Source organism: Bos javanicus, chromosome X (genome assembly GCF_032452875.1).
Source record: "Bos javanicus breed banteng chromosome X, ARS-OSU_banteng_1.0, whole genome shotgun sequence".
In the NCBI taxonomy this organism is placed as follows: domain Eukaryota; kingdom Metazoa; phylum Chordata; class Mammalia; order Artiodactyla; family Bovidae; genus Bos; species Bos javanicus.
In genome coordinates, this window is record NC_083897.1 from 81,727,709 (window position 1) to 81,753,816 (window position 26,108).

Genomic DNA, 26,108 nt, shown 5'->3' on the forward strand with positions numbered 1-26,108 from the left:
CCTTCTCCAACGTATATGCTAGTATATGTAAAATAGATAGCCAGTGGGAGTTGGATGTATTACACAGAGAACCCAAAGCTGGTGCTCTGTGATACCTTAGAGGGGTGGGATGGGGAGGGAGGTGGGAGGAGGGTTCTAGAGGGAGGGGACATATATATACCTATGGCCAGTTCATGTTGATGTATGGCAAAAACCATCACAATATTGTTAAGTAATATCCTCTAATTAAAAAAGTATTAATCCAAGTGAAAAAAAGCTCTAGATATTTTAATAAGGATTATATTAAATCTATATATAAATCTGAGGAGAATGAATGTCTTAAAAATAATGCTGCTATGAGCATTCATGTACAGGTTTTACATATTTTAAAACATTTATCTTTTAATTGAAGGATAATTGCTTTACAGAAATTTTGTTGGTTTCTGTCATTTCTTCCAGGTATATACCTAAGAGTGAATTTGCTGGTCATATAGTAACTCTTTTGTTTTTGAGGAACTGCTGGATTGTTTTCCAAAGTGACTGTACCATTTTACATTCCCAACAGCAGTGTATGAGTGACCCAATTTTTCCACATCAGGAGCAAAATTTATTGTTATCTGTCTTTTTGATTATAGCCATCCTAGTGAATATAAAGTAGTATCTCACTGTGCTTGTTTTATTTTTAATTGTGGTAAAGTATACATAACATAAAATTTACCATCTTAACTATTTTAAAATGTAAAATTCAGTAGTATCAAGTACATTCACATCATTGTGCAACCAACTCCTGAACTCTTTTCATCTTGAAAAACTGAAATTCTATACCTGTTAAACAACTACTTCATTTTCCTTTTCCCCAGACTCTGTCAACCACCATTCTGCTTTCTATCTCCATAAGTTTGACTACTCTTGGTACCTCATATAAGTGGAATCATAACAGTATTTATTGTTTTGTGACTCTAGGGCGTGTGGACTTTAGTAGTTGTGGCATGCAGGCTTAGTTGTCCTGAGAAATGTAGAATCTTCCTGGACCAAGAATTGAACCTATGTCCCCTGTGTTGGCAGGTGGAGTCTTAACCACTGGGCCACCAGGGAGGTCCATGATCACTGTCTTAAATGACTGAATAACATTCCATCTAGTAGATTTATTGTAATTTATCTATATATTTCTTTATTACTGAGTGCTTATATTGTTCTTAATTTTTCACTATTGTAAATAATGATATGAGGAACACTATTAAGTGCAGAGATTATCCCCTCCATATTTTAGATTATTTCAGTAAAACAATTAACTGTGTCAAAAGATAAGAACATTTTTGGCTCTTTTTACATATTGTTAAATTGCTTTCTAAAATATCAAAAAAGGCAACTTCTTTAAGTTGCTTTATTCTGGATGTTAATATTTCCCTCTAAATACCATTTGTTTTTCTGGGAAATTTTGAGTCAAATATTAACTCCATGTGCTTTTGATGAAACATATCAAATAATACTTCATGCGAAAGTCATCATTAGGTCAGTTGTGGGATGGGGATACTATGTGAGAGAGATGGAGGTAAGCATGACAATTAGCTGCAGAATAGTTAGTGAAATGATGGCCATGCCAAATAAATAATCTGTTTAAAGCAGAGCTCATCAGGGAAATTTGAAACCATAGGGGGAAAAAGTGGCACTGGAGAAAATAAACGAATAAACTAAAATACAATTGTGTACCATTATTGTACACAAACTGAGTTTAAATTTTTTTTCCAGTTATTATTCCTTTTAGTCATTTGCTATCAATATGTTTATGATAAGAATGGTAGGTATATAACTTGTATTGTCGTCACTATAGCACACTGGGAGATTTAGGCCAGAGCTATGGTATATTGGTCTCAGGCAGTAGTACCACCCAGGATCAACTATTGCCTCTAGAGATCTCTTGCCAGAAGCCAACTTATTGCAAATTTTATTCTTTTGATGCTATGAGATTGATTCATTTTTTCATCTGGTTGACCTGATAGAAAGATAAACCCCAAAAGAAGCTGCCAAAATCTTTGCTCCCCTTGTTCCTAGAACAGGACATAGTAAAATGAATCTTATTATTTGAATATGTATTCTTTACTTAGCACTTTGGTAGGTAATGTGAGTGCTACATAAATTGAGTAAGGTACGATCTTTGATATCAAGAAGCCTAGTTGGGAAATAAGAGTAACAACAAAAACAAAAGATAAATAATACAAAGTAGCATAATTAATTGTTCAATTATGTGAAACTTAGTGAATACAGGAATTCAAAGAAGAGAAAGATAATGAAGAATGTAGTAGTTGTTGAAAATTGCATGTATGTTCTTGGTGAGGTTGAATTTGAATTTGAATTACATAAAGATAAGGGGAGGAGGTATATCTGGTGAAGCCAACTATGAATTTCTTGTTGTTTAGTCACTAAGTTGTGTCCTCTTTGCAGCCCCATGGACTGCAGCATGCCAGGCTCCCCTGTCCTTCACTATCTCCTGAAGGTTGCTCAAACTCATGTCCAATGAGTCAGTGGTGCCATCTAACCATCTTGTCCTTTGTTGCCCCCTTCTCCTCCTGCCCTCAATCTTTCCCAGCATCAGGGTCTTTTCCAATGAGTTGGCTCTTCACACCAGGTGGCCCAAGTATTGGAGCTTCCGTGTCAGCAACAGTCCTTCCAGTGAATATTCAGGGTTGATTTCCTTTAGGACTGACTGGTTTGTATGAATAAAGGTACACAGATAGGAATGAACAAGTTGTGTTGATAGGACAGTGATATAATTACTCTGATGTTAAGTTTTTGGGAGAAAAAGTAAAAAGACTAGGTTGTGGAGGACATGTGCCGGAGTCCAGCTCCAGCAGCCAGGGAATCAGCCTGAAGGGGTGAGCGGTGTCGGTGGACATTGATGTAGCCTCTGACTCAAGGTGCGGGGCTACATGTTTATTTTAAGCTTCAGGTTTTCTTTTATACTTTGACAAAAGCATTAGGTCAGAGGTTTGACATTTTTAGTCCCCCCACCACACCCAGATTTATTGTCTCCAGAAATCATTGTTGCCCTACAAACAGAGTTCCTGTTTCAGCAATTCTCTCAGAATGGCTTTACTATTATCTACTTCCTCTTATGTGTCCTATACTTAACTTGTGATTATGTTGTAACTCATGCTACATTCCTCAGTTTATTTCTTATCTTTCTAAATCCTGTTTGCCTCTAGCATCTTAAGATCACCATCTCCTAAAAAGGCTTCTAGCTATTTATATCTTTAAAATTCCTAATCTCTGTAAGCTATAGTAAAATATGCTAACACTACAACATTCCTTAAACTTTTAGCTTTTAACTATTCTTAATTACTCCTAAACCCAGCAAACTTCTTTTGCCATAAATATTTCCCTCACAAACAGGTCTCAGATAACAATCCTTCCCATGGCCTCAAGCTGCCGCCTATGTGCTCATCCTGGAACATTCTTTGTAAAGATCCTTGAACAAATGTCAGTGGTTACTTTATAGATTATTTTCTGGGCACAACTGCAGAAGTCTTTGTGCTTTCTCATGCTTCTCTCAAAAACAGTAAGCACCTTAACATTCTTACCAGCCAACTGAAGAAAGGAAAGAACAAGTCAGAATCACAAGACCTAACTCCTTCATCCCAGGACTGTGCCTGTGGGATGAGGAGAGGGGGTTGGGGCCATGCCTCCATTTTGTCAGTAATGCCTAATGCTGCTCCCAACAGATGTGTAAATAACCCACAATAGTCACGTAAATGTGAAACATGCAAGAAATAAAATATCATTGGAGGCAGACAGTATTTTAACTAAGAAAATGTTTCTGTTGCACAGATTGAAGAAATGGCAGTAAACCTGTGGAACTGGATAATTACCAATAATATAGGTTTGGTGATAAATGAAGAACAGAAAGCTAAAGGTACGTATATATTTAGTAACTCATACTATGAGGAATATTCTTATTGTACATCAGATTGTGTTCCTGTAATTTAAATATTTTTATCAGTTCTTAAATGCATATTTGTTGAAAGAAAATTAAACAAAACAATCCTTAGACTGTAGTTTCTCGAGCAAACCCTGCCTTGGTTTTATCATTTTTCAGAGGTTAGCTCTTTTTCATTGTAATTTAAAAGCTTCACTGAAGAAATAGTCTGGTGGTGAACAAAAAAGATGATTAAAAATGAGGTGGGGAAAATGAGAACTTGAAGAAGTGTCAAAGGACGTGGTTTGTTTCTCTGGAGAAGAGATGATTAGAATCATCTGGATTCTGAAGAACCATCAAATAGTAGGTTTTCTTCTCCATTAAGAAAATAATGAAAAATGTTGCTGTGTGAGGAATTTAGATTGAATTGGACCGAGTTACTGAGGAAAATTATAAAGCAAACAAGAATAACAACAACTAAAAAAAAAACCCCAAACCATATTCATCTGCTTTGGTGTATTAAATGTGATCCACTGTCTGGCAGAGTATGAGCACTTTAGCTAAATGGGCAGGATCTAGTGTGCTGACAGTTACTGATTTCCAACAAGGATAGTGACAGTTAATGCATTTATGGAAAGTATATTGCTTCATTATAAAGATTATGTTGAGGCAACCTGTCAAAAGGTGAATCTCTGGAGTGCTTTGCCTTGCAGAGAAATGAATTTTGTCTGTATGCAACAAATAGAATTTAATACTAAATATTTATCTGTATGAATATAAACCAAACTGTATACAACCTCAGTGTACGTATTGGGTACTTAGTGGTTAGTATAGTCAATAATATACTTACTTATTAGCCTACTCTTCTATTAAGATGTTTAGAGAACAGTTCTATCTCTTTAACTCTCAGATAAATGTTGATATCATTGCTCCTAGAGGGCTTAGATCCTGGAGTTGTGAGGAGGGAAGAGTTGGAAATTCATCTGTGGGAGAAACCTACTGCATAGATGAATTGTGTGATGTTAAAATGGGTTAATTCTAAACTCCTCCCATTCTGCGTATCAAGGGACACTGCTCTGGGTGTTTTTCACTTCTTGCCCAGTAGTGGGGATTTGGTAGATGAAATGGGAGCTGTAGCCCTAGGACCTTTCCTAATGTACTGACTCTGCAGTTCTTAGATATTTGGGTGCTTGTTATGTGTACAGTATTTTTAAGATACAGTGGAATACAGGATGTAGTGCAGGAAGCATCTGGTTTAAAAAAATTTTATTTCCAAAATACATTGATTGGTTGGAAGATATTTTGTCTCAAAAACAAATTCAATGTGCCTGGATTATGTTATGTGATCAAAAAAGTCATTCAAGATTTATGCACTATAATTTTGTATTCTTGGGAAGGATTATGGAACAATGGACAGAAATGGGAAAGCGAGAAGTAGAGGAATGACTTGTAAACTTTAGTTTTAGACCTGTTGTATTTGAGGTGACAGTAAAGTTAGAGATGTGAGACTGGAGCTTGTGTGAAAAGTTGGGCTGCCTATAGATTTGATAGTTATTCACATGGAGGTGATTGTTGAAGCCACACAGTTGTTGAATTCTCGGAGGGAGAAAAGAAAGAACAGTGGTTCTTAAATATTTGTATAAATGAGAGTCCCTTGTGGAGCCTTTTTCAAATACAGATGCCGAGGCCCCATCATTGGAGGTTTTGATTTTGGGGTTTAGGAGGAATTCTGGGCATGTCTATAATTTGAAAAAAATTCTTAGGAATTTTCATGCACAGCAAATTTTAAGAACCAATGGTGTTGAGAGAATAGAGTAGTGAGATTTTAACCTTAATTCTTCCAGTTAAGTAAAAGAAGTAAAAGAGCAAGGATAGGAGACATAAAAGGAATAGTCAAAATATTCTAGAGACTCACTATCCACTTCAGTTCAGTCACTCAGTTGTGTCTGACTCTTTGCGACCCCATGGACTGAGCATACCAGGCTTCCCTGTCCATCATCAACTCCCAGGACTCACTCATACTCATATTCATTAAGTCAATGATGCCATCCAACCATCTCATCCTCTGTTGTCCTCTTCTCCTCCCACCTTCAGTCTTGCCCAGCATCATGGTCTTTTCCAATGAGTCAATTCTTCACATCAGGTGGCCAAAGTATTGGAGCTCCAGCTTTAGCATCAGTCCTTCCAATGAATATTCAGGACTGATTTCCTTTAAGACTGACTGTTTTGATCTCCTTGCAGTCCAAGGGACTCTCAAGAGTCTTCTCCAACACCGCAGTTCAAAAGCATTGATTCTTTGGTGCTTAGCTTTCTTTATAGTCCAACACTCACATCCATACATGACTCCTGGAAAAACTATAGCTTTGACTAGATGGACATTTGTCAGCAAAATAATACCTCTGCCTTTTAATACGCTGTCTAGGTTTGTCATAGGTTTTTTTCCAAGGAGCAAGTGTCTTTTGATTTCATGGCTGCAGTCACCATCTGCAGTGATTTTGGAGCCCAAGAAAATAAAGTCTGTCCCTGTTTCCATTGTTTCTCCATCTGTTTGCCATGGAGTGATGGGACTGGATGCCATGATCTTAGTTTTTTGAATGTTGAGTTTTAAGCGAGCTTTTTCACTCTCCTCTTTCACTTTCATCAAGAGGCTCTTTAGTTCCTCTTCACTTTCTGCCATAAGGGTGGTGTCATCTGCGTATCTGAGGTTATTGATATTTCTCTCAGCAGTCTTGATTCCAGCTTGTGCTTCATCCAGCCCGGCATTTCACATGATGGACTCTGCATAAAAGTTAAATAAGCACACCCACTTATTGAGTACATACTCCTTTATAGGGTTGTCAAACCATGTTATGGCAGGCAGTAGGTAAAAGGGACAAGGTAAGACTCCAGAATGAAAATACAAGGCACATTATTCTTGAAGATTTAGAAAGGAATGGATTAAAGCTAAATAAACAGGACAAATAAAGAATTCACAAGTGCCAGCAGATGCAAATCTATGTTTTGTGTAAAGTTAGAGATGTGAGAAAAAATCTTTGTTTTGTGTAGTCTGTCAACAAGCACCTAACCAGGATATTTATAGTATAGAGGGCCAAGAACAGGCTGATGAAAAGATGAGGATAGAACAACAACATCAAAGAAAACATCTTTATACTGAAATAGTGTTCTGTCTTAGCCTCAGCTGCCTTTGGTCATAAGGCTTAATGGTGATAGTTATACACACCTGGATCAAGAACGTAGGCCTGGAGCAAAGTTCTTAGACTAAGACAGTTCCCACAGAGGGACACTGCTTCATGCTGAACTAGGATAGAGTGAGGTGAAGGAAGTGGTATTTTTCAAAAAGGTTATGATCATTGGGAAATGTTGCTGTGAAGTCAGGGAAGCTGATCTTTGTGAGTGCAGCTTTAGTAAAATGATAATGAAGCCTAACAGATGGCAGGACATTAGGGAAAAGAGGGAGCAGTAATAAAATTGAGATAGTGGGTCATTCAGATCATGAAATTTTGAGACTTTTCCTGGTGGTCCTTGTTAAGAACTACCTTGCAATGCAGGGGACACGGGTTTGATCCCTGATCTGGGAACTAAGATCCCACAAGCCTGCACCACAACTAGAGAGACCACATGCCTTAACCAGAAGACCCTAAGTGCTGCAATTAAGACCTGATGCAGCCAAATAATTAAAAAAAAAAAGTTGGGCAATGAGAGGAAGAGGTGAAATGGGATGGAAGCTTGAAGCACAGTGGGGTTAGTTGAATTTTTTCAAAGAAGGGAAATAGATATATTTGAAGGTAGTGGGGAAGGAATAGAGAGATCAGGGTCATTGAGAATACTGAAAAATTAGTAAACTTTGGAAAAAAAAACATTTTCAAAACTGGAAATGCAAGACAAAGTAAATATATGTTTAGAAATTATTTTACTGTAAGTTTTTTTCCAGAAACAAATTAAATTTGTTGAGGGAATGAATAAATTTTCCTTTTTGTGATGGTTAATAAAAATTTGATTACTTCAATTACCCTGTAATTGAAGCTGGGCAAATCACTTTTTATTGGAATATTAATTAAAATGATATTAACATAGAATGGCTGCAGAGTTTTGAAAATATCAAGGCAATTAGTTCAGTTATATGTGGAGTTATCTTTAAAAATCTGGGTATGTTTTATGATGAAAGAAACCACACAAAAAGGTTACAGTTATTCAAGCTTTTCTATTTTCAGGGTAAATTAACTGTACAACGAAGATATCTGTATTTTCTAAGTTATGCTTCAAGAACTTTACCTCATCTGAAGAAAATAATGTATTTAGGAAGTTTCACATTTTAGGAGAATAATCTTAAAATATTCTGATATTCAGAAATTTTGTCAGATGTTGAATAGCTTTAGATTCCAATTCTACTTAGAATTTTCCTGCTGGCATGGTGCATACAAGAGCATCATATGAGTCTTTGGGATTTAAGACCTGTAGAAATTAAAATTTGAAAATATCTGTTTGACTTAAGCAAATTATTCATTTGGTAATTTTCAGGTCATCTACTTTTGGTAATTGATTTTTTAAAAAGGCCTTTAAAAGTCCTATTTTTAACAACAAATATGATTTTACTTCACTCCTCTTTTCTCTTTATAGGTATATATAAAAGGAGAATGAATGTTTTGTGTTTATGGGTGTCTTAATTACTGAATTACTGTTTTGCAGTGCGGCATGTTGCTTGTAAGTTGATTCGCATGTGTGAACACCCAGATGCTTCAGAAGAAGCTATTCATAGACAAATTCTGGTAAGTCCTAATTAAATCAGGAGAGGGCACATGCAGTGAGATAGTCATTACTCCTATGAAAATGGTTGAATTTTCCTGTGAAGATGGTTGAATTTAGTGTAAACGTGGAAGGGGTGTTATATCCTTTAATTCTGTCAATGTTGTTGTTATTCAGCCTCTAAGTTGTGTTTGACTCGTTGTGACACCATGGACTGCAGCAAACCAGGCTTCCCTGTGCCTTACCATCTCCTGGAGTTTTCTCAAACTGTTCATTGTCAGTAATGCCATCCAAGCATTTCATCCTCTCTTGCCCCGTTCTTCTCCTGCCCTCTGTCTTTCCCAACATCAGGGCTTTTCCAGTGAGTTGGTTCTTTGCATCAGGTGGCCAAAATATTGGAGCTTCAGCTTCAGCATCAGTCATTCCAGTGAATATTCAGGGTTGATTTCCTTTAGGATTGACTGGTTTGATTTCCTTGCTGTCTAAGGGATTCTTAAGAGTATTCTCTAGCACCACACTTGAAAAGCATCAGTTCTTCAGTGCTCAGCCTTCTTTATGGTCCATCCCTCACATCTGTACATGACTACTGGAAAAACCATAGCTTTGACTATACAGATGGACCTTTGTTGCTTTGACTATACAGATGGACCTTTGTTGGCAGAGAGATGTCTCTACTTTTAAATACGCTGTCTAGGTTTGTCATAGCTTTTCTCCAAAGGAGCAACCATCTTAATTTCATGGCTGCAATCACCTTCCACAGTGATTGTTTAACCCAAGAAAAAAAAAAATCTGCCACCATTTCTACTTTTCCCCCATTTGATTGCCATAAAGTGATGGGACTGGATGCGATGATCTTAGCGTTTGATGCTGAGCTTTAAGCCAGACTTTTCACTCTCCTCTTTCACCTTCATCAAGGGCCTCTTCAGTTCCTCTTTGCTTTCTGCCATTATAGTGGTATTATCTGCATATCTGAGATTGTTGGTATTTCTCCCAGCAGTCTTGATTCCAGTTTGTGATTCATACAGCCCAGCATTTCACATGTTGTACTCTGCATTAAGTTAAATAAGCTGGGTGACAATATACAGCCTTGATGTACTCCTTTCCTAATTTTCAACCAGTCCTTTGTTCCATGTCCAGTTCTGACTGTTGCTTCTTGACCTGCATACAGGTTTCTCATGAGACAGGTAAGGTGATCTGGTATTCCCATCTCTTTAAGAATTTTCCATAGCTGCTTGTGATCCACACAGTCAAAAGCTTTAGTGTAGTAAGTGAAGCAGAAGTAGGTGTTTTTCTGGAATTCCCTTGCTTTCTGTATGATCAAGCAGATGTTGGCAATTTGATCTCTGGTTCCTCTGCCTTTTCTAAATCCAGCTTGAACATCTGGAATTTTTTGGTTCATGTACTGCTGAAGCCTAGCTTGAAGGATTTTGAGTATTACCTTGCTACCATGTGAAATGAGGACAATTGTATGGTAGTTTGAACATTCTTTGGTATTACCTTTCTTTGGGATTGGAACGAAAACTGACCTTTTTCAGTCCTGTGGCCTCTGCTGAGTTTTCCAAATTTTCTGACATACTGAGTGCAGCATCATCTTTTAGGTTTGAAATAGCTCAGCTGGAATTCCATCACGTCCACTAGCTTTCTTCATAGTAATGCTTCCTAAGGCCCACTTGATTTCACACTCCAAGATGTCTGGCCTCTAGGTCAGTGGCCACACACACCATTGTGCTTATCCAGGTCAATAAGACCTTTTTTTTGTGTAGTTTTTCTGTTAATTCTTTACACCTCTTCTTAATCTCTTCTACTTCTGCTAGGTCCTTACCATTTCTCTCTTTTATTGTGTTTATCTTTGCATAAAATGTTCCCTTGGTATCTAATTTTTTTGAAGAGATTTCTAGTTTTCCTCTTCTTTGGCTTGTTCACTCAAGAAGGCTTTCTTTTCTCTCCTTGCTGTTCTCTGGAACTCTGCATTCAGTTAGGTATATCTTTCCCTTTCTCCTTTGCCTTTCCCTTCTCTTCTCAGCTATTTGTAAGGCCCCCTCACACAACCACTTTGCCTTCTTGCATTTCTTTTTCTTGGGGATGATTTTGGTCACCACCTCTTGTACAGTGTTAACAGACCTCCGTCCACAATTCTTCAGGCACTCTGTCTGTCAGATCTAATCCCTTGAATCTATTTCCCACTTCCACTGTATAATTGTAAGGGATTTGATTTAAGTCATACCTGAATGGCCTAGTGGTTTTCCCTACTTTCTTCAATTTAAGTCTGAATTTGGCAATGATGAGTTCATGATCTGTGCCATAGTCAGCTCCCGGTCTTGTTTTTGCTGACTGTATAGAGCTTCTCCATCTTTGGCTGAAAAGAATATAATCAGTCTGATTTCGGTATTGACATCTGGTGATGTCCATGTGTAGAGTCTTCTCTTGTGTTGTTGGAAGAGGGTGTTTGCTATAACCAGTGCATTCTCTTGGCAAAACTCTGTTGTCCTTTGCTCTGCTTCATTTTGTACTCCAAGGACATACTTGCCTGTTACTCCAGTTATCTCTTGACTTCTTACTTTGCCTTCCAGTCCCCTATGATGAAAAGGACATCTTTTTTGGGTATTCTAGAAGGTGTTGTAGGTCTTCATAGAACCATTCAACTTCAGCTTCTTTGGCATTTAGTGATTTGGGCATAGACTTGGATTTTTGTGATACTGAATGATTTGCCTTGGAAACAAACAGAGATCATTCTGTCATTTTTGAGATTGCTCCCCAAGCACTGCGTTTTGGGCTCTTTTGTTGACTATGAGGGCTACTCCATTCGTTCTAAGGGATTCTTGCCCACAGTAGTAGGTATAACAGTCATCTGAATTAAATTCTCCCATTCCCATCCATTTTAGTTCACTGATTCCTAAAATGACAGTGCTAACTGTTGCCATCTCCTGCTTGACCATGTCCAATTTACCTTGATTCGTGGATCTAACATTCCAGGTTCCTGTGCAATATTGTTCTCCATAGCATCGAACCCTACTTTCAGCACCAGACACATCCACAACTGAGCATCATTTCTGCTTTGGCCCAGCCTCTTCATTCTTTTCTGGAGCTATTTCTCTGCTCTTCCCCAGTAGTGTATTGGACACCTGCTGACCTGGGAGTCTCATCTTCCAGTGTCGTATGTTTTTGTCTTTTCATGCTATCAATGTTACTTTCATAATAATTATATCTGTTACCATTAGAGGTCTCAGTAGTACTGTAGTTGTTAGTACAGTGATTCAGTGGACTAAATGTTGAACTTATAATTTAGGATTTATGAAAAGTAATGAAAGTAGTCAAAAGTAATAGTTTTCTACTCCATCCCTTTCTACCTCTGTCTTGCTCCCTATGAGCAAGTATGTTTTTAATGGAAAATATTTTTCCCAGTATTTTAAAACAGTATTTTATTGAAAAGCTCAAATGTACACACAAAGTAGAAGATACAGTATGATTCCCCTATTTACTCATCACTCAGCTAGAGTAATCATCAACTCACCACCACTCTTGTTTGTTCTATATCTCTCCTAAGCAATCCCATGGATTATTTTGAAACATATCCAAAAAAATATTATTTTGCCCATAAATATTTCAGTACATGTTTCTTAAAGACAAGATTTTTATTCCAAAAAAACCCCTACCTATTATTATACCCAATTAAATTTAATAAGGATTTTTCTAAAATCATAAAATATCCAGTCTTCCCTCCCTGCAACTACTCACACTTATTCTCATCCATCCTGCTTCTTTCCAGTTGGTTTTTAGAATCAGCATTAAATTTGCACCTTGTACTTTGTTAATATATTCTAAATTCTGCATTCTGATAACTACATTGTTAGTGTATTGTTTAATATTAGTACTTTGTCCTCTGTTTTTCCAGAAAACTAGTAGTTAGATTTAGAAGCTTGATCTGATTCAGGTTCATTTTTGTCAGGAAGAATTCATCAGCGGCATGGTGTGCTTCCGTCAGGAGTCAGTAATGTTTGTTGTTTCTCTTCTGTTGTGTAGTGCCCTTTGATGATTGTTATCCCTAGATCCATTATTTCTGTGGAGATTTGCATATTCTACCTCTGTATTCCTTCTTTGTTTATTAACTGGAATAGAGAGAAGCTTTCATAAATGATTTGGTCACTCTGAAGTATACTTTGTCTGAGAAAGTCATGACTCTTCCCCTTTATTTAACAGTTTTCAGAATAATGAGTTGGTTCTCTAACATCCTTTAATAATGGCTAAGTGTTTTTTTTTTTAACATTGTGAATTCATGGGTTTTAACATACTTAGTGACTGTCAATCCTTTGTAGTTATTATTCTTACTGAAGCACAGTGTCCTACTTTTGGCTAGTAGGAGCTTCTTTAAGTGGTTCTGAGTCTTTTGGCATGAACTCAGCAGTTTTTAATAGTTTTATTTGGTTTCTGATATGACAAGTTATCCAGGTTTGTCTTGTATAGTTCTTGCTCTAGACCTGGAATCAGCCATTCCTCTAAGGAGCCCTGTTTCCTTTTAGTGGAGAGTGTTATTTAGAAATAAGAGTCTGGATGTTACAGGTGCTCATTGCTATTGCATTGGCATTGTTTCTAGACCTTTTAAGTTGACAGAGCTATGAAGTACATTTTTTTAAAAAGAAAGTACATAATGAGTTCATACTGATATTTCCAGTTGCTATTTAGGATTATAGTATTTTACTTAGCTTCTTTTTTTTTTTAAACTTAGTTTCTGGATTTTATATTTGTGTCTCTTGGTTCTAAAAATCTTGGTGCTAAACATTAATATAATGAATAACCTCTTTTATCCTAAAAATTATTTTTATAACAGTTTCAGAATATACCAATATCAATATTATTACAAAGAATGATTTCTAAAAATGGTTAGGAATTTTTTTGCAGTTTTGTTCTTAAAGGTATATCCCACTAGGAATGTACAGTCAAAATATTGTTTCAGTATTATTAAAATATTATTTTAAAATTATGTCAAAAATTCCTTTCTCTATGATTATGCTGTCAACTTGATACAGTTAGATTTATTTGCTTCTATTTGCTTTTGATTTTTGTGATTGCTTCCCTCTTACTCATTTTGATTTAATGTTGTTTTATAATTATGTAAAATATTGACATGGTTCTGAAGTTAAGTCAGATCTACTAAAGGAACTATCTTCGGATAAGTCTAGCTTCTATCTCTCTCTTTTACACGCTATTCCCTCCCTTCCCCTGTAGATAACTATTTTGTTTATTTATTGTTTATCCTTTTGATTGTAGTTGTTAAGTTGCTAAGTCATCTCCTTGTGACTCATCGACTGCAGCACACTAGGCTTCCCTGTCCTTCATATGGATCTGAGTTTGCTCAGATTCATGTCATGTCCATTGAGTTGGTGATGGTATCTAACAAATCCTTTGATAGACATGTATGTATGTATGTGTATATTATATAAATATGTATACAAACATTTTTCATAAACACATGTATGTATGCCTGTATGTACACATGTATTTTATTGAAGCATTATTTATAGTATTAGTTTCATGTGTACAGCATAGTGATTCAGTATTTTTATAGATTATACTCCATTTTGGAGAAGGCAATGGCACCCCACTCCAGTACTCTTGCCTGGAAAATCCCATGGACGGAGGAGCCTGGTGGGCTGCAGTCCATGGGGTCGCTTGGAAACGACTGAGCGATTTCACTCTCACTTTTCACTTTCCACTTTCATGCCTTGGAGTAGGAAATGGCAACCCACTCCAGTGTTCTTGCCTGGAGAATCCCAGGGATGGGGGAGCCTGGTGGGCTTACGTCTATTGGGTCGCACAGAGTCGGACACGACTGAAGCGACAGCAGCAGCATACTCCATTTAAAGTTATTATAAAGTAATGGCTATATGGCCCTTTGCTGTACAATATATCTGTGTTGCTTATTTATTTTATACACAGTAGTTTGTATCTCTTTATCCCCAACCCCTTTCTTGTCCCTTCTTCCCATTCACCGCTGGTAACCACTAGTTTCTTCTCTGTATCTGTGAGCTTGTTTCTGTTTTGTTATATGTATTTGTTTGTTTTATCTTTTAGATTTTTTCGTGTAAGTGATAGCATAGAATATTTGTCTTTCCTTTTGGTTTTAAAGTCTTCCCTGGTGGCTCAGATGGTAAAGCATCTGCCTACAATGCGGGAGACCCAGGTTTGATCCCTGGGTTGGGAAGATCCTTTGGAGAAGGAAATGGCAACCCACTCCAGTACTCTTGCCTGGAAAATCCCATGGATGGAGGAGTGTTGTAGGCTACAGTCCATGGGGTCGCAAAGAGTTGGACACAACTGAGCAACTTCACTTCCACTTTCTTTCTTCTTGTTTTAACATATAAGCAAATAGGTATTCATATCTATTTATCTAAGAATATCTTAACTGTTTATCTAAGAATACTTATAAGATTATTCTTACCTATTTATCTGAGAATACCTGTTTATCTAGGAACCTGCCCCAAGGCTCTTAGATAGTTGGTAACATTCCGTATGTATACTTTTCTCCACCATTTTTTGGAAAATAATAGTTCACTTTATTCTGAGGTCACTACAGTTAACTTTGATTACTGTATTCTTGCCTGGAGAATCCCATGGACAGAAGAACTTGGTGGGTTGTAGTCTGTAGGATCACACAGAGTTGGACATGACTGAGTGTGCATGCTTATGATGTGTTGTTGTTTAATCGCTCAGTCATGACCGACTCTTTGAGACCCCATGGACTGCAGCATGCCAGGCTTCCCTGTCCTTAACTGTCTCCCGGAATTTACTCAAACTCATGTCCATTAAGTCAGTGATGCCATCCAGCCATCTCATCCTCTGTCATCCCCTTCTCCTGCATCAGGGTCTTCTCCAGTAAGTGAGCTCTTCTCACTAGATGGCCAAAGTATTGGAGCTCCAGCTTTAGCATCAGTCCTTCCAATGATTATTCAGGACTGATTTCCTTTAGGATTGACTGGTTGGATCTCCTTGCAGTCCAAGGGACTCTCAAGAGTCTTCTCCAACACCACAGTTTGAAAGCATCAGTTTTTTGGTGCTCAGCCTTCTTTATGGTCCAACTCTGATACCTCTGCATGACTACTGGAAAAACTATAGCTTTGACTATATGGACCTTTGTCAGCAAAGTAATGTCTCTGCTTGTTAATAAGCTGTCTAGGTTGGTCATAGCTTTTCTTCCAAGGAGCACATGTCGTCGAATTTCATGGCTGCAATCACCATCTGCAGGTTTTGGAGCCCAAGAAAATAAAGTCTGTCTCTGTTTCCATTGTTTTCCCATCTATTTGCCATGAAGTGATGGGACTGGATGCCATGATCTTAGTTTTTTAATGTTGAGTTTTAAGCTAGCTTTTTCACTCTGCTCTTTCACCTTCATCAAGAGGCTCTTCAAGAGTTCCTCTTCATTTTTTGCCATAGGGGTGGTGTCATCTGCATATCTGAACTTATTGATATTTCTCCCAGAAATCTTGATTCTGACTTGAGCTTCATCCAGCCCAGCATTTCACATGATGTACTCTGAATATAAGTTAAATAAGCAGGGTGACAGTATATAGCCTTGATGTATTCCTTTCCCAATTTTGTACCAGTCCATTGTTCCATGTCCAGTTCTGTTACTTCTTGACCTGCATACAGGTTTCTCAGGAGGCAGGTAAGGGAGTCTGGTATTTCCATTTCTTGAAGAATTTTCCACAGTTTGTTGTGATCCACACAGTCAAAGGCTTTAGCGTAGTCGATGAAGCAGAAGTTTTTCTGAAATTCTCTTGCTTGTTTCTGCGATCCAGTGGGTGTTGGCAATTTGATCTCTGGTTCCTCTGCCTTTTCTAAATCCAGCTTCTACCATCTGGAAGTTCTCAGTTCACATACTGTTGAATCCTAACTTTTAAGTATTTTGAGCATTTCCTTGCTAGCATGTGAAATGCGTGCAATTGTACAGTAGTTTGAACATTCTTTTACATTGCCCTGATTTGGGATTAGAATGAAAACTGACCTTTTCCAGTCCTGTGACCACTGCTGAATTTTCCAAATTTGCTGGCACATTGAGTGCAGCACTTTCACAACATCATCTTTTAGGATTTGAAATAGCTCAGCTGTAATTCCACTAGCTTTGTTCATAGTAATGCTTCCTAAGGCACACTTGGACTTCTCACTCCAGGATGTCTGGCTTTAGGTGTATTTTTTATTTATTTAACTTTTTTCCAGCCATACATATACATGTCCATTTTCCCTCAAACTCCCCTCCCATCCAGGCTGCCACATAACATTGAGCAGATTTCCATGTACTGTAGGGTAGGTCCTTCCTTTTTTTTTTTTTTACCCAACTTAACATTATATCCTAGAGATCACTCCATAGCAGTATACAGACATATTCTTTATTTTTTTAGCTACATGGTATTATTCAATTGGTGCATGTACTTTATATTCAACCTGCCCTCTTTGATGGACATTTGAGTGCTGCAATGAAATGCCTTGTGCATGTATCTTTTCCTGTTTTTAAGGCTGTTACTCATAACCATTTTTGTTTTTATTTGTCATGTTTATGTCCATATATCTTAATCATATGCTTGTATCACTGTATTAGTTTGCTAGGCTGCCGTTAGAAAATACTATGGAGTGGGTGGTCTAAACAGTGGGAATTTATTTTCTCACAGTTCTGTCAAAAATCACGATCTAAAATCTAAAATCTTAAAAAGTTTAAGATCAGGGTGTTGGAAAGTTTGTTTTCTTCTGAGGCCTCTTTTTGGATTGCAGATGGCTGCTTTTTGGCTGTGCCCTCTGTGTGTGCACATCCCTGGTGTCCCTTTGTGTATCCAGATTTCTTATAAGGATACCAGTCAGATTGGATTAGGGCACACCTTAATGGTTTCATTTTAAATTTATTTTGTTATAGGACCTACCTTCAAATACAGTCACATCCTGAGGTACCGGGACCTAGGGCTTCAAATAAATTTTTGGATGGGGAGGGGGGCGATACAGCTCAGCGTACAATAATTAATTCTTGATTCATCAGCTTCATATATTGTCTGTTTCTTATACAGAAATACTACATATACCATGTTTCACAGATATGTGAAGATTTATCTCATATTACATATTGCCTCCCTGACTCTGCCTTTCAGTTTTTATTAGTTATATTATACTCTTTTTTATTTATGTTAATGATTATTATTTAAATTCAAATTTATTTATTTTTATATATTTAAGTATTTATTTCTTACTCCATCAGTTTTGGAGAGTATATATTTTTTAAGTTAATTATATTTTTGGACTGTGCTGGGTCTTTAATGCTACATGCAGGCTTTATCTAGTTCTGGTGAGTGGGGGTGCTACTCCTCTTTGCTGGGCATGGGCTTCTCATTGCTGTGGCTTCTCTTATGTGGAGCACAGGCTCTGGGCAAGCGGGCTCAGTCGTTATGGTGCCTGGCCCAGTTGCCCCATGGCATGTGGGATCTTCTCAGGCCAGGGACCAAACCTGCGTACCCTTCATTGGCAGGCAGATGCCCAACCACTGGACCACCAGGGAAGTCCCAGAGAGTATATCTTTACGTTCAACTCTGTGAGGATATTAGTACCTTTATCATTCTCTCTCCGTTTCCTCATCATTAACCTTCCAACTTCAGTTACATCTAATGTTTGCATTTTTGGCTTTATTGATTTTAAAGAATGATAACTAAAAGCATTTTATTGATTGTGACTGCTATTTAATTCTGTGGATAATAATGATGTATCTCTTTGTTTCCATCTATTAGCTGTCCTAATTCTATTTCCTCAGGTATTCTGTTTGTTGAGTAGTGGGTTGTCCTTTCATATTACTGGTTTCCCTCAAAAATTTGGTGATTCTTGCTTATATTTGGTTTGAGAGTCCTTGATAGTTTTCTGTGAATAGCGTGTCACACTATTTACTGTAACCTGAGTCCAATAACTGATCGAGAATTAGGAGCAGAGATTTTGCATTGACTTGTGTTGTCAGCCATTTGGAACTCTACTTTTTTTCTAGTCTAAGTGATCATACTCACTGTTCCTTTCTGAGGAGGAGGGGAAAGTCTTTTGGGAGTGAAGCCTACTGCCTGATACTACTCCTGTTCACATCTAGAATATTTCCATATTTTGCATTTTTGTGCATTTTAGCATGTAGGTTTTTGCCTCAGTCAATTTGCTATTTTTCAGAGGTTCTTCATAATTTCCAATCAACTAAAAATACTCTTTTTTCAGGACTATTATTAATATAAAAATATGCATATATTAATATTATTTCTATAAAAATATGTAAATTCCTAGAAATTATATGATATATATGATCTGTATCATAATATATATATATGATATTATATATCGTTTCTAGTATATCATAGTATATAGTATATATACATATCATTTCTAGGGATTTGTAATAGAGGGTGTGGCTATAGTGTATACTCAATCCTCCATCTTGATTCAGTTCTTGTTTGCTTCCACAGTATTTGTATGTATTACTCATCAACTATTTAGATGTCTTTCAGTTACAATAGTGTGAGCTTCTTTGGGGTGCCTGGCGTGTAATGGATATATAATAAGCATTTGCTGAACTAAGAAAATTTTTATTAGAGATATAATTAAATACCAGATCCCAGGTATGTTGACTTATAATCTAGTGTTTATCATAGAAAAATTTCTTCAGGTATGTGAGGCATTAATTTTTAGAACTTTCTCTTCTTGTTTAAATTATCCCGAAGTTTTCTTTTCATATTTCTTAGAAGATGTATTTTCAAGTCTATTAATTTTTTATTATTGCTTTTAAGACCATTTTTCTTTAATTATGGAGTTCCATGGAGAACATAGGATTCTAATAAATGCTGTTACTTTTTTGTTTTCTGTGGATTACACTACTGAATCTGGACAGAGGATTAAATATTTTACCCAGTATAATCATCAGCCAATTTAGAAGAGGTGTGAATTTTAAAATTTTATTAATTTTTAATTGGAAGATACTTAATTTACAATATTGTGTTGGTTTCTAACATCAGCATGAATCAACCATAGGCATATGTATTTCTCCACCCTCTTGAACCTCCCTCCCACCCCATCCAACCCTTCTACATTGTTACAGAGCACTGAATTTGAGCTTCCTGAATTATACAGCAAATTCCCATTGGTTATCTGTTTTACATATGGTAATATATGTTTCAGTGCTATTCTCTCAATTCATCCCACTCTCTTTTCCCCCACTGTGTCTACAAGTCTGTTCTCTATGTCTGCATCTCCACTGCTGCCCTGCAAGTGGGTTCATCAATGCCATCTTTCTAGATTCCATGTGAAAGTGAAAGTGTTAGTTACTTAGTCATGTCTGACTCTTTGTGACCCCATGGACTGTAGCCCTTCAGGCTCCTCTGTCCATGAAATTAATTCTTCAGGCAAGAATACTGGAGTGGGTTGCCTTTCCCTTCTCCAGGGGATCTTCTCGACCCAGTGACTGAACCCAGGTCCCCTGCAGGCAGATTCTTTACTATTCAAGCCACCAGGGAAGCCCTAGATTCCATATATATGCATTAATATACTGTATTTATCTTTCTCTTTTTGAGTTACTTCACTCTGTATAATAGGCTCTAAGTTCATCCACCTCATTAGGACTGACTCAAATGTTTTCCTTTTTGTGGCTGAGAAATATTCCATTATATATAGATACCCAAACTTCTTTATCCATTCATCAGTCAGTGGATATCTATGTCCATTGTCTTAGCTATTGTAGATAGTACTGCAGTGAATATTTGGGTGCTTGTGTCTTTTTCTGTTATGGTTTCCTCAGGGTATATGCCCAGTATTGAGATTGTTGGGTTATATGGTAAGTTTTATTCCTAGTACTTTAAGGAATATCCATACTGTTCTCCATAGTCACTGTATCAATTTACATTCTCACCAACAATACAAGAGAGTTCCCTTTTCTCTACATCTTCTCCAGCGTTTATTGTTTATAGATTTTTTTGATGATGATCATTCTGATTGGTGTGAGGTGACACCTCATTGCAGTTTTGATTTGCATTTCTCTAATAATGAGCAGTGTTGAGCATCTTTTCGTGTATTTATTAGCCACCAGTATGTCTTCTTTGGAGAAATGTCTGTTTAGATCTTCTGCCCACTTTTTGTTTGAGTTGTTTGTTTTTCTGGTATTGAACTTCATGAGCTCCTTGTATATTTTAGAGATGAATGCTTTGTCAGATATCTCATTTGTAATTATTTTCTCCCATTCTGAGGTTTGTCTTTTCACCTCATTTGTAGTTTCCTTTGTTGTCCAAAAGCTCTTAAGTTTAATTAGGTCCCATTTGTTTATTTTCATTTTTATTTCCATTACTCTAGGATGTGAATCATAGAGAATTTGCTGTGATTTATGTCAAGGAGTGTACTGTCTATGTTTTCCTGTTAGGAGCTTTATAGTTTCTGGCCTTACATTTAAGTCTTTAATCCATTTTGAGTTTATTTTTGTGTGTGGTGTTAGGAGGTGTTCTAGATTCATTCTTTTACATATAGCTGCTCGGCTTTTCCAGCACCACTGTTGAATAGGCTGTCTTTTCTCCATTGTATATCCTTGCATCCTTGGTCAAACATAAGGTGCCCATATGTGCGTGGGTTTATCTCTGGGCTTTATGTCTTGTTCCATTGATCTGTATTTCTGTTTTTGTGCCAGTACCATATTGTCTTGATGACTGTAGCTTTGTATAAAGACTGAAGTCAGGAAGGTTGATTCCTCCAGCTCAGTTTTTCTTTCTTAAGATTGCTTTGGCTATTCGAGGTCTTTTCTGTTTCCATGCAAATTATGAAATTTCTTGTTCTAGTTCTGTGAAAAATACCATTGGTAGTTTGTTAGGGATTGCACTGAATCTGTAGATTGCTTTGAGTAGTTTAGTCGTTTTCACAATGTTGATTCTTCCAATCCCAATCTAAGAACATGATATATCTCTGTGTCATCTTTGATTTCTTTCATCAGTGTCTTACAGATTTCTGCATACAGGTCTTTTGTCTCTTTACATAAGTTTATTCCTAGATATTTTATTCTTTTTTTTTTTGAAGTAGTGAATGGGATTGTTTCCTTAATTTCTCTTTCTGATTTTTCATTGTTAGTGTATAGGAATGCAAGGGATGTCTGTGTATCTTTTATTCCAATATGCATTCCTTTTCTTTCTTTTTCTTCTCCGACTGCTGTGGCTAGGACTTCCAAAACTGTGTTGAATAATAGTGGCAAGAGTGGGCACCCTTTTCTTGTTCCTAATTTTAGAGGAAATGCTTTCATTTTTGCACCATTGAAAATAATGTTTGCTATGGGTTTGTCATATGTGGCCTTTAATATGTTGAGGTATGTTCCTTCTATGCCTACTTTCTCGAGAGTTTTTATTATAAATGAGTGTTGAATTTTGTGGAATAGCTTTCTCTAGATGATTGTTTTTTATCTCTCAGTTTGTTAATATGGTATATAGCATTGATTGATTTGCATATACTGAAGAATCCTTGCATCACAGGGATAAAGCCCACTTGATCATGATGTATGGTCCTTTTAATGTGTTGTTGGATTCTATTTGCTAGAATTGTGTTGAGGATTTTTTCATATATGTTCATCATTGATATTGGCCTGTGATTTTCTTTCTTTGTGGCAACTTTGTCCCTTGTCTGGTTTTGGTATCAGTATGATGGGGGCTTTGTAGAATGAGTTTGGGAGTTTTCCTTCCTGTGTAATTTTCTGGAAGAGTTTGAGGACAATAGGTATTAGCTCTTCTCTAAACTTTTGGTAGAATTTACCTGTGAAACCATATGATTCTTGGCTTTTTGTGGGGAGATTTTTTTATTACAGTTTTGATTTCCATGCTTCTAGTTGGTCACTTCATTTTTTCTATTTCTTCCCGATTCAGTTTTGCAAGGTTATATTTTTCTAAGAATTTGTCCATTTCTTAGAGGTTGTGTGTTTTATTGGCATAGAGTTGCTTGTAGTAGTCTCTTGTGATCCTTTGTATATCTGCATTGTCTGTTGTAATTTGTTTTTCATTTCTAATTTTATTGATCTGAGTCTTCTCCTTTTTTCTTCATGAGTTTATCTAATGGTTTATCAATTTTGTTTATCTTTTCAAAGAACCAGCTTTTTTAATATAAATTTACTTATTTTAATTGGAGGTTAATTACTTTACAATATTGTATTGGTTTTGCCATACATCAACATGAATCCATCACGAGTGTACACATGTTCCCCATCCTGAACCCCTCTCCCACCTCCCTCCCCATACCATCCCTCTGGGTCATCCCAGTGCACCAGCCCCAAGCATCCTGTATCCTGCATCGAACCTGGACTGGTGATTCGTTTCATATATGATATTATACATGTTTCAGTGCCATTCCCCCAAATCATTCCACCCTCTCCCTCTCCCACAGAGTCCAACAGGCTGTTCTATACATCTGTGTCTCTTGTGCTGTCTCAAACCAGCTTTTAGATTTATCAGTCTTTGCTACTGTCTCCTTCATTTCTTTTATTTCTGCTCTGATCTTTATCATTTCTTTCTTTCTACTGACTTTGGATTATTTTTGTTCTTTTTCTAGTTACTTTAGGTTTAGGGTTAAGTCATTTATTTGATGTTTCTCTGGTGTCTTGAGGTAGGATTGTGTTGCCATAGACTTCCTCATAGCACTGCCTTTACTGCATCGCATTGGTTTTGAGTTGTTGTTTTTCATTGTCATTTGCTTCTAGGTATTTTCTGAGCTCCTCTTTAAATTCTTTGGTGACCTCTTGGTGATTCATAAGTGTATTATTTATCCTCTATGTGTTTGTGTTTTTATATTTTTTCCCCTGTAGTTGATATCTAATCTTATAGCATTATGGTCAGAAAAGATGCTTGAAATGATATCTGTTCTTTAAAATTTACCAAGGCTTGATTTGTGACTCAGATGTGATCTATCCTGGAGAACGTTCCATGTGCACTTGAGAAAAAGTACAGTCTACTGTTTTTGGATGAAATGCCCTTTATGTATCAAGATATCAGTTAGGTCCCATTGGTCCAATGTATCATTTAAAGCTTTTGTTTCTTTATTAATTTTCTGTCTGGATGATCTGTCCATTGGTGTGAGTTGGGTGTTAAAGGCCCTCACTATTACTTTGTTACTGTTGATTTCCCCTTTAATATTTGGTAACATTTGCCTTCTGTATTGAGGTGCTCCTGTGTTGGGTACACATATAATTGTTATATCTTCTTGGATTGATCCCTTCATCATTATGTAGTGCCCTTCTTTGTCTCTTGTAACAGTCTTTATTTTAAATTCTATTTTATCTGATATGAGTATTGCTGCTCGAGCTTTCTTTTGATTTCCATTTGCATGGAATATCTTTTCCAAGCCCCTCGCTTTCATTCTGTATGTGTCTCTAGGTCGGAAGTGGATTTCTTGTAGACAGCCCATATAGCCATCTTGTTTTTACATCCAATCAGCCAATCTGTGTCTTTTGGTCAGAACATTTAATCCATTTATACTTAAGGTAATTATTGATATGTATGATCCTATTACCATTTACTTTATTGTTTGTGGTTTGTTTTTTTTAGTCCTTTTCTTTCGTCTTATGCTTCCTGCTTACAAAAGTTCCTTTAGCATTTGTTGTAAAGCTGGTTTGGTGGTACTGAATTCTCTTAACCTTTCCTTGTCTGGAAAGCTTTTGATTTTTCCTTTGAATATGAATGAAATCCTTGCTGGATAGAGTAATCTTGGTTGCAGGCTTTTCACTTTCATCACTTTAAGTATATCCTGCCACTCCCTCCTGGCCTGCAGTTTCTGTTGAAAGATAGTTGTTGTGGGGATCCCCTTGAATATTATTTGTTGCTTTTCCCTTGGTGCTTTTAATGTTTGTTCTTTGTGTTTAATTTTCATTAGTTTGATTAGTATTTGTCTTGGTGTGTTTCTCCTTGGGTTTCTCCTGTATGGGACTCTCTGGGTTTCCTGGATTTGGGTGGCTATTTCCCTTCCCATGTTAGGGAAGTTTTTGATTATAATCTCCTCCAGTATTTTTCCTACCCTTTTTTTTTCTCTTCTTCTTCTGGGACCCATATAATTCAAAGGTTGGGTATGCATAATGTTATCCCAGAGGTCTCTGAGACTGTCCTTTTTTCTTTATTCTGCTTGGCTTCAGTTATTTCCACAATTTTGTCTTCAGCTCACTTATTCATTCTTCTGCCTCAGTTATTCTGCTGTTGATTCCCACTAGTGTATTTTTAATCTCAGTTATTGTGTTGTTCATTGCTGATTGTCTCTTCTTTATTTCTGCTAGGTCCTTGTTAAACATTTTTGTATCTTCTTGATCTGTGCCTCAAGTCTATTTATCTGTGCTTCCATTTTATTTCTTAGTCTTTGGATCATCTTTACTATTGTTACTCTTGATTTATTTTTGAGGTAGACTATTTTCTCTTCGTTTGTTTGGTCTTGTGAGTTTTTACCATGTTCTTTTATCTGCTGGATGTTTCTCTGTCTTTTCCTTTTATTTAATTTACTGTGTTTGGGGTCTCCTTTCTACAGGCGGGAAGGTTGTAGTTCCTTTTAACTGTGGAGTCTCCTTCCCCTAGGTGGGGTTGGACCAATGCCTTGTGAAGGTTTCCTGGTTTGGCAGATTTGTGCCTGTGTTCTGGTGGATGGAGCTAGATCTTATCTCTCTGAAGGACAGTGTTGGGTCCAATAGTGTGTTTTGGGGTGTGTATGGGTTGATATGGCTTTGGGCAGCCTCTCTGCTAATGAGCAAGGTTGTGTTCCTGTTTGCAGAAGTTTTGGTGTGAGGTGTCCACACTGTAGCTTGCTGGCCTTTGCTTGGGGCTTGGTCTCAATGTTGAAATGAAGGCCTTTGGGAGAATTCTCATCAATTAATGTTCCATGGGGTTGCGAGTTCTCTGGGATCCAAAGTCCTGAACTTGGGTCTTCCACTTTTGGAGTTCAGGCCTGACCCCTTACTGTAGGACCAAGACTTCACAGGTCTCACAGCAGAGAAGACTAATGGTGAAAGCTCCACTGAACAGCCCAGAACACCCAAAGAAACTTACACACTTACAAACAGAAGAGAAAAAAAAGAGAAAAGAAATAAAATTAAGATAAAAGCAGGAGTCAGAAGAGAACAGTCAAGCCAATAGACAAACCCAGAAGTGAAAATGAATACTAAAAACTAGACTAGCAAAAATACAAAATAAGAAACATGGGGGAAATGTAAATACTGTAAAAATAGGAAAATAAAATGAATTTATTTAAAAATAAGATGTTTTTTAAAAAGGAATAATAAGTAGGTTATAAAAAATAAACATTAAAAGAATAATGGAGAAAAAACAACATTAGAACAGTATGATAAAAAAAGGGAAAAAATAGCAAAGTATATATTGAATGGTAATATGAAGAATATTCTTGTAATTCCTCCATTGACCTTTCCATACTGTGTGCTGTACTCAATCTGCCTATTCAGAAATTCCTCCAATATTTCTAGGAAGATCTG

The 26,108-nt window shown here is 36.9% G+C and overlaps 1 protein-coding gene across 2 annotated transcripts in view; it reads left to right on the forward strand.

Annotated features, from left to right (window-relative positions):
* TEX11 (testis expressed 11) overlaps positions 1-26,108 on the forward strand; it is a 203,776-nt gene that overhangs the window by 21,136 nt on the left and 156,532 nt on the right. For both annotated transcript variants that reach the window (XM_061409806.1, XM_061409807.1), the window contains exons 4-5: positions 3,805-3,889; positions 8,579-8,658. In XM_061409806.1, coding sequence (XP_061265790.1) covers positions 3,805-3,889; positions 8,579-8,658 — 165 coding nt within the window. The remainder of the gene's footprint in view (positions 1-3,804; positions 3,890-8,578; positions 8,659-26,108) is intronic.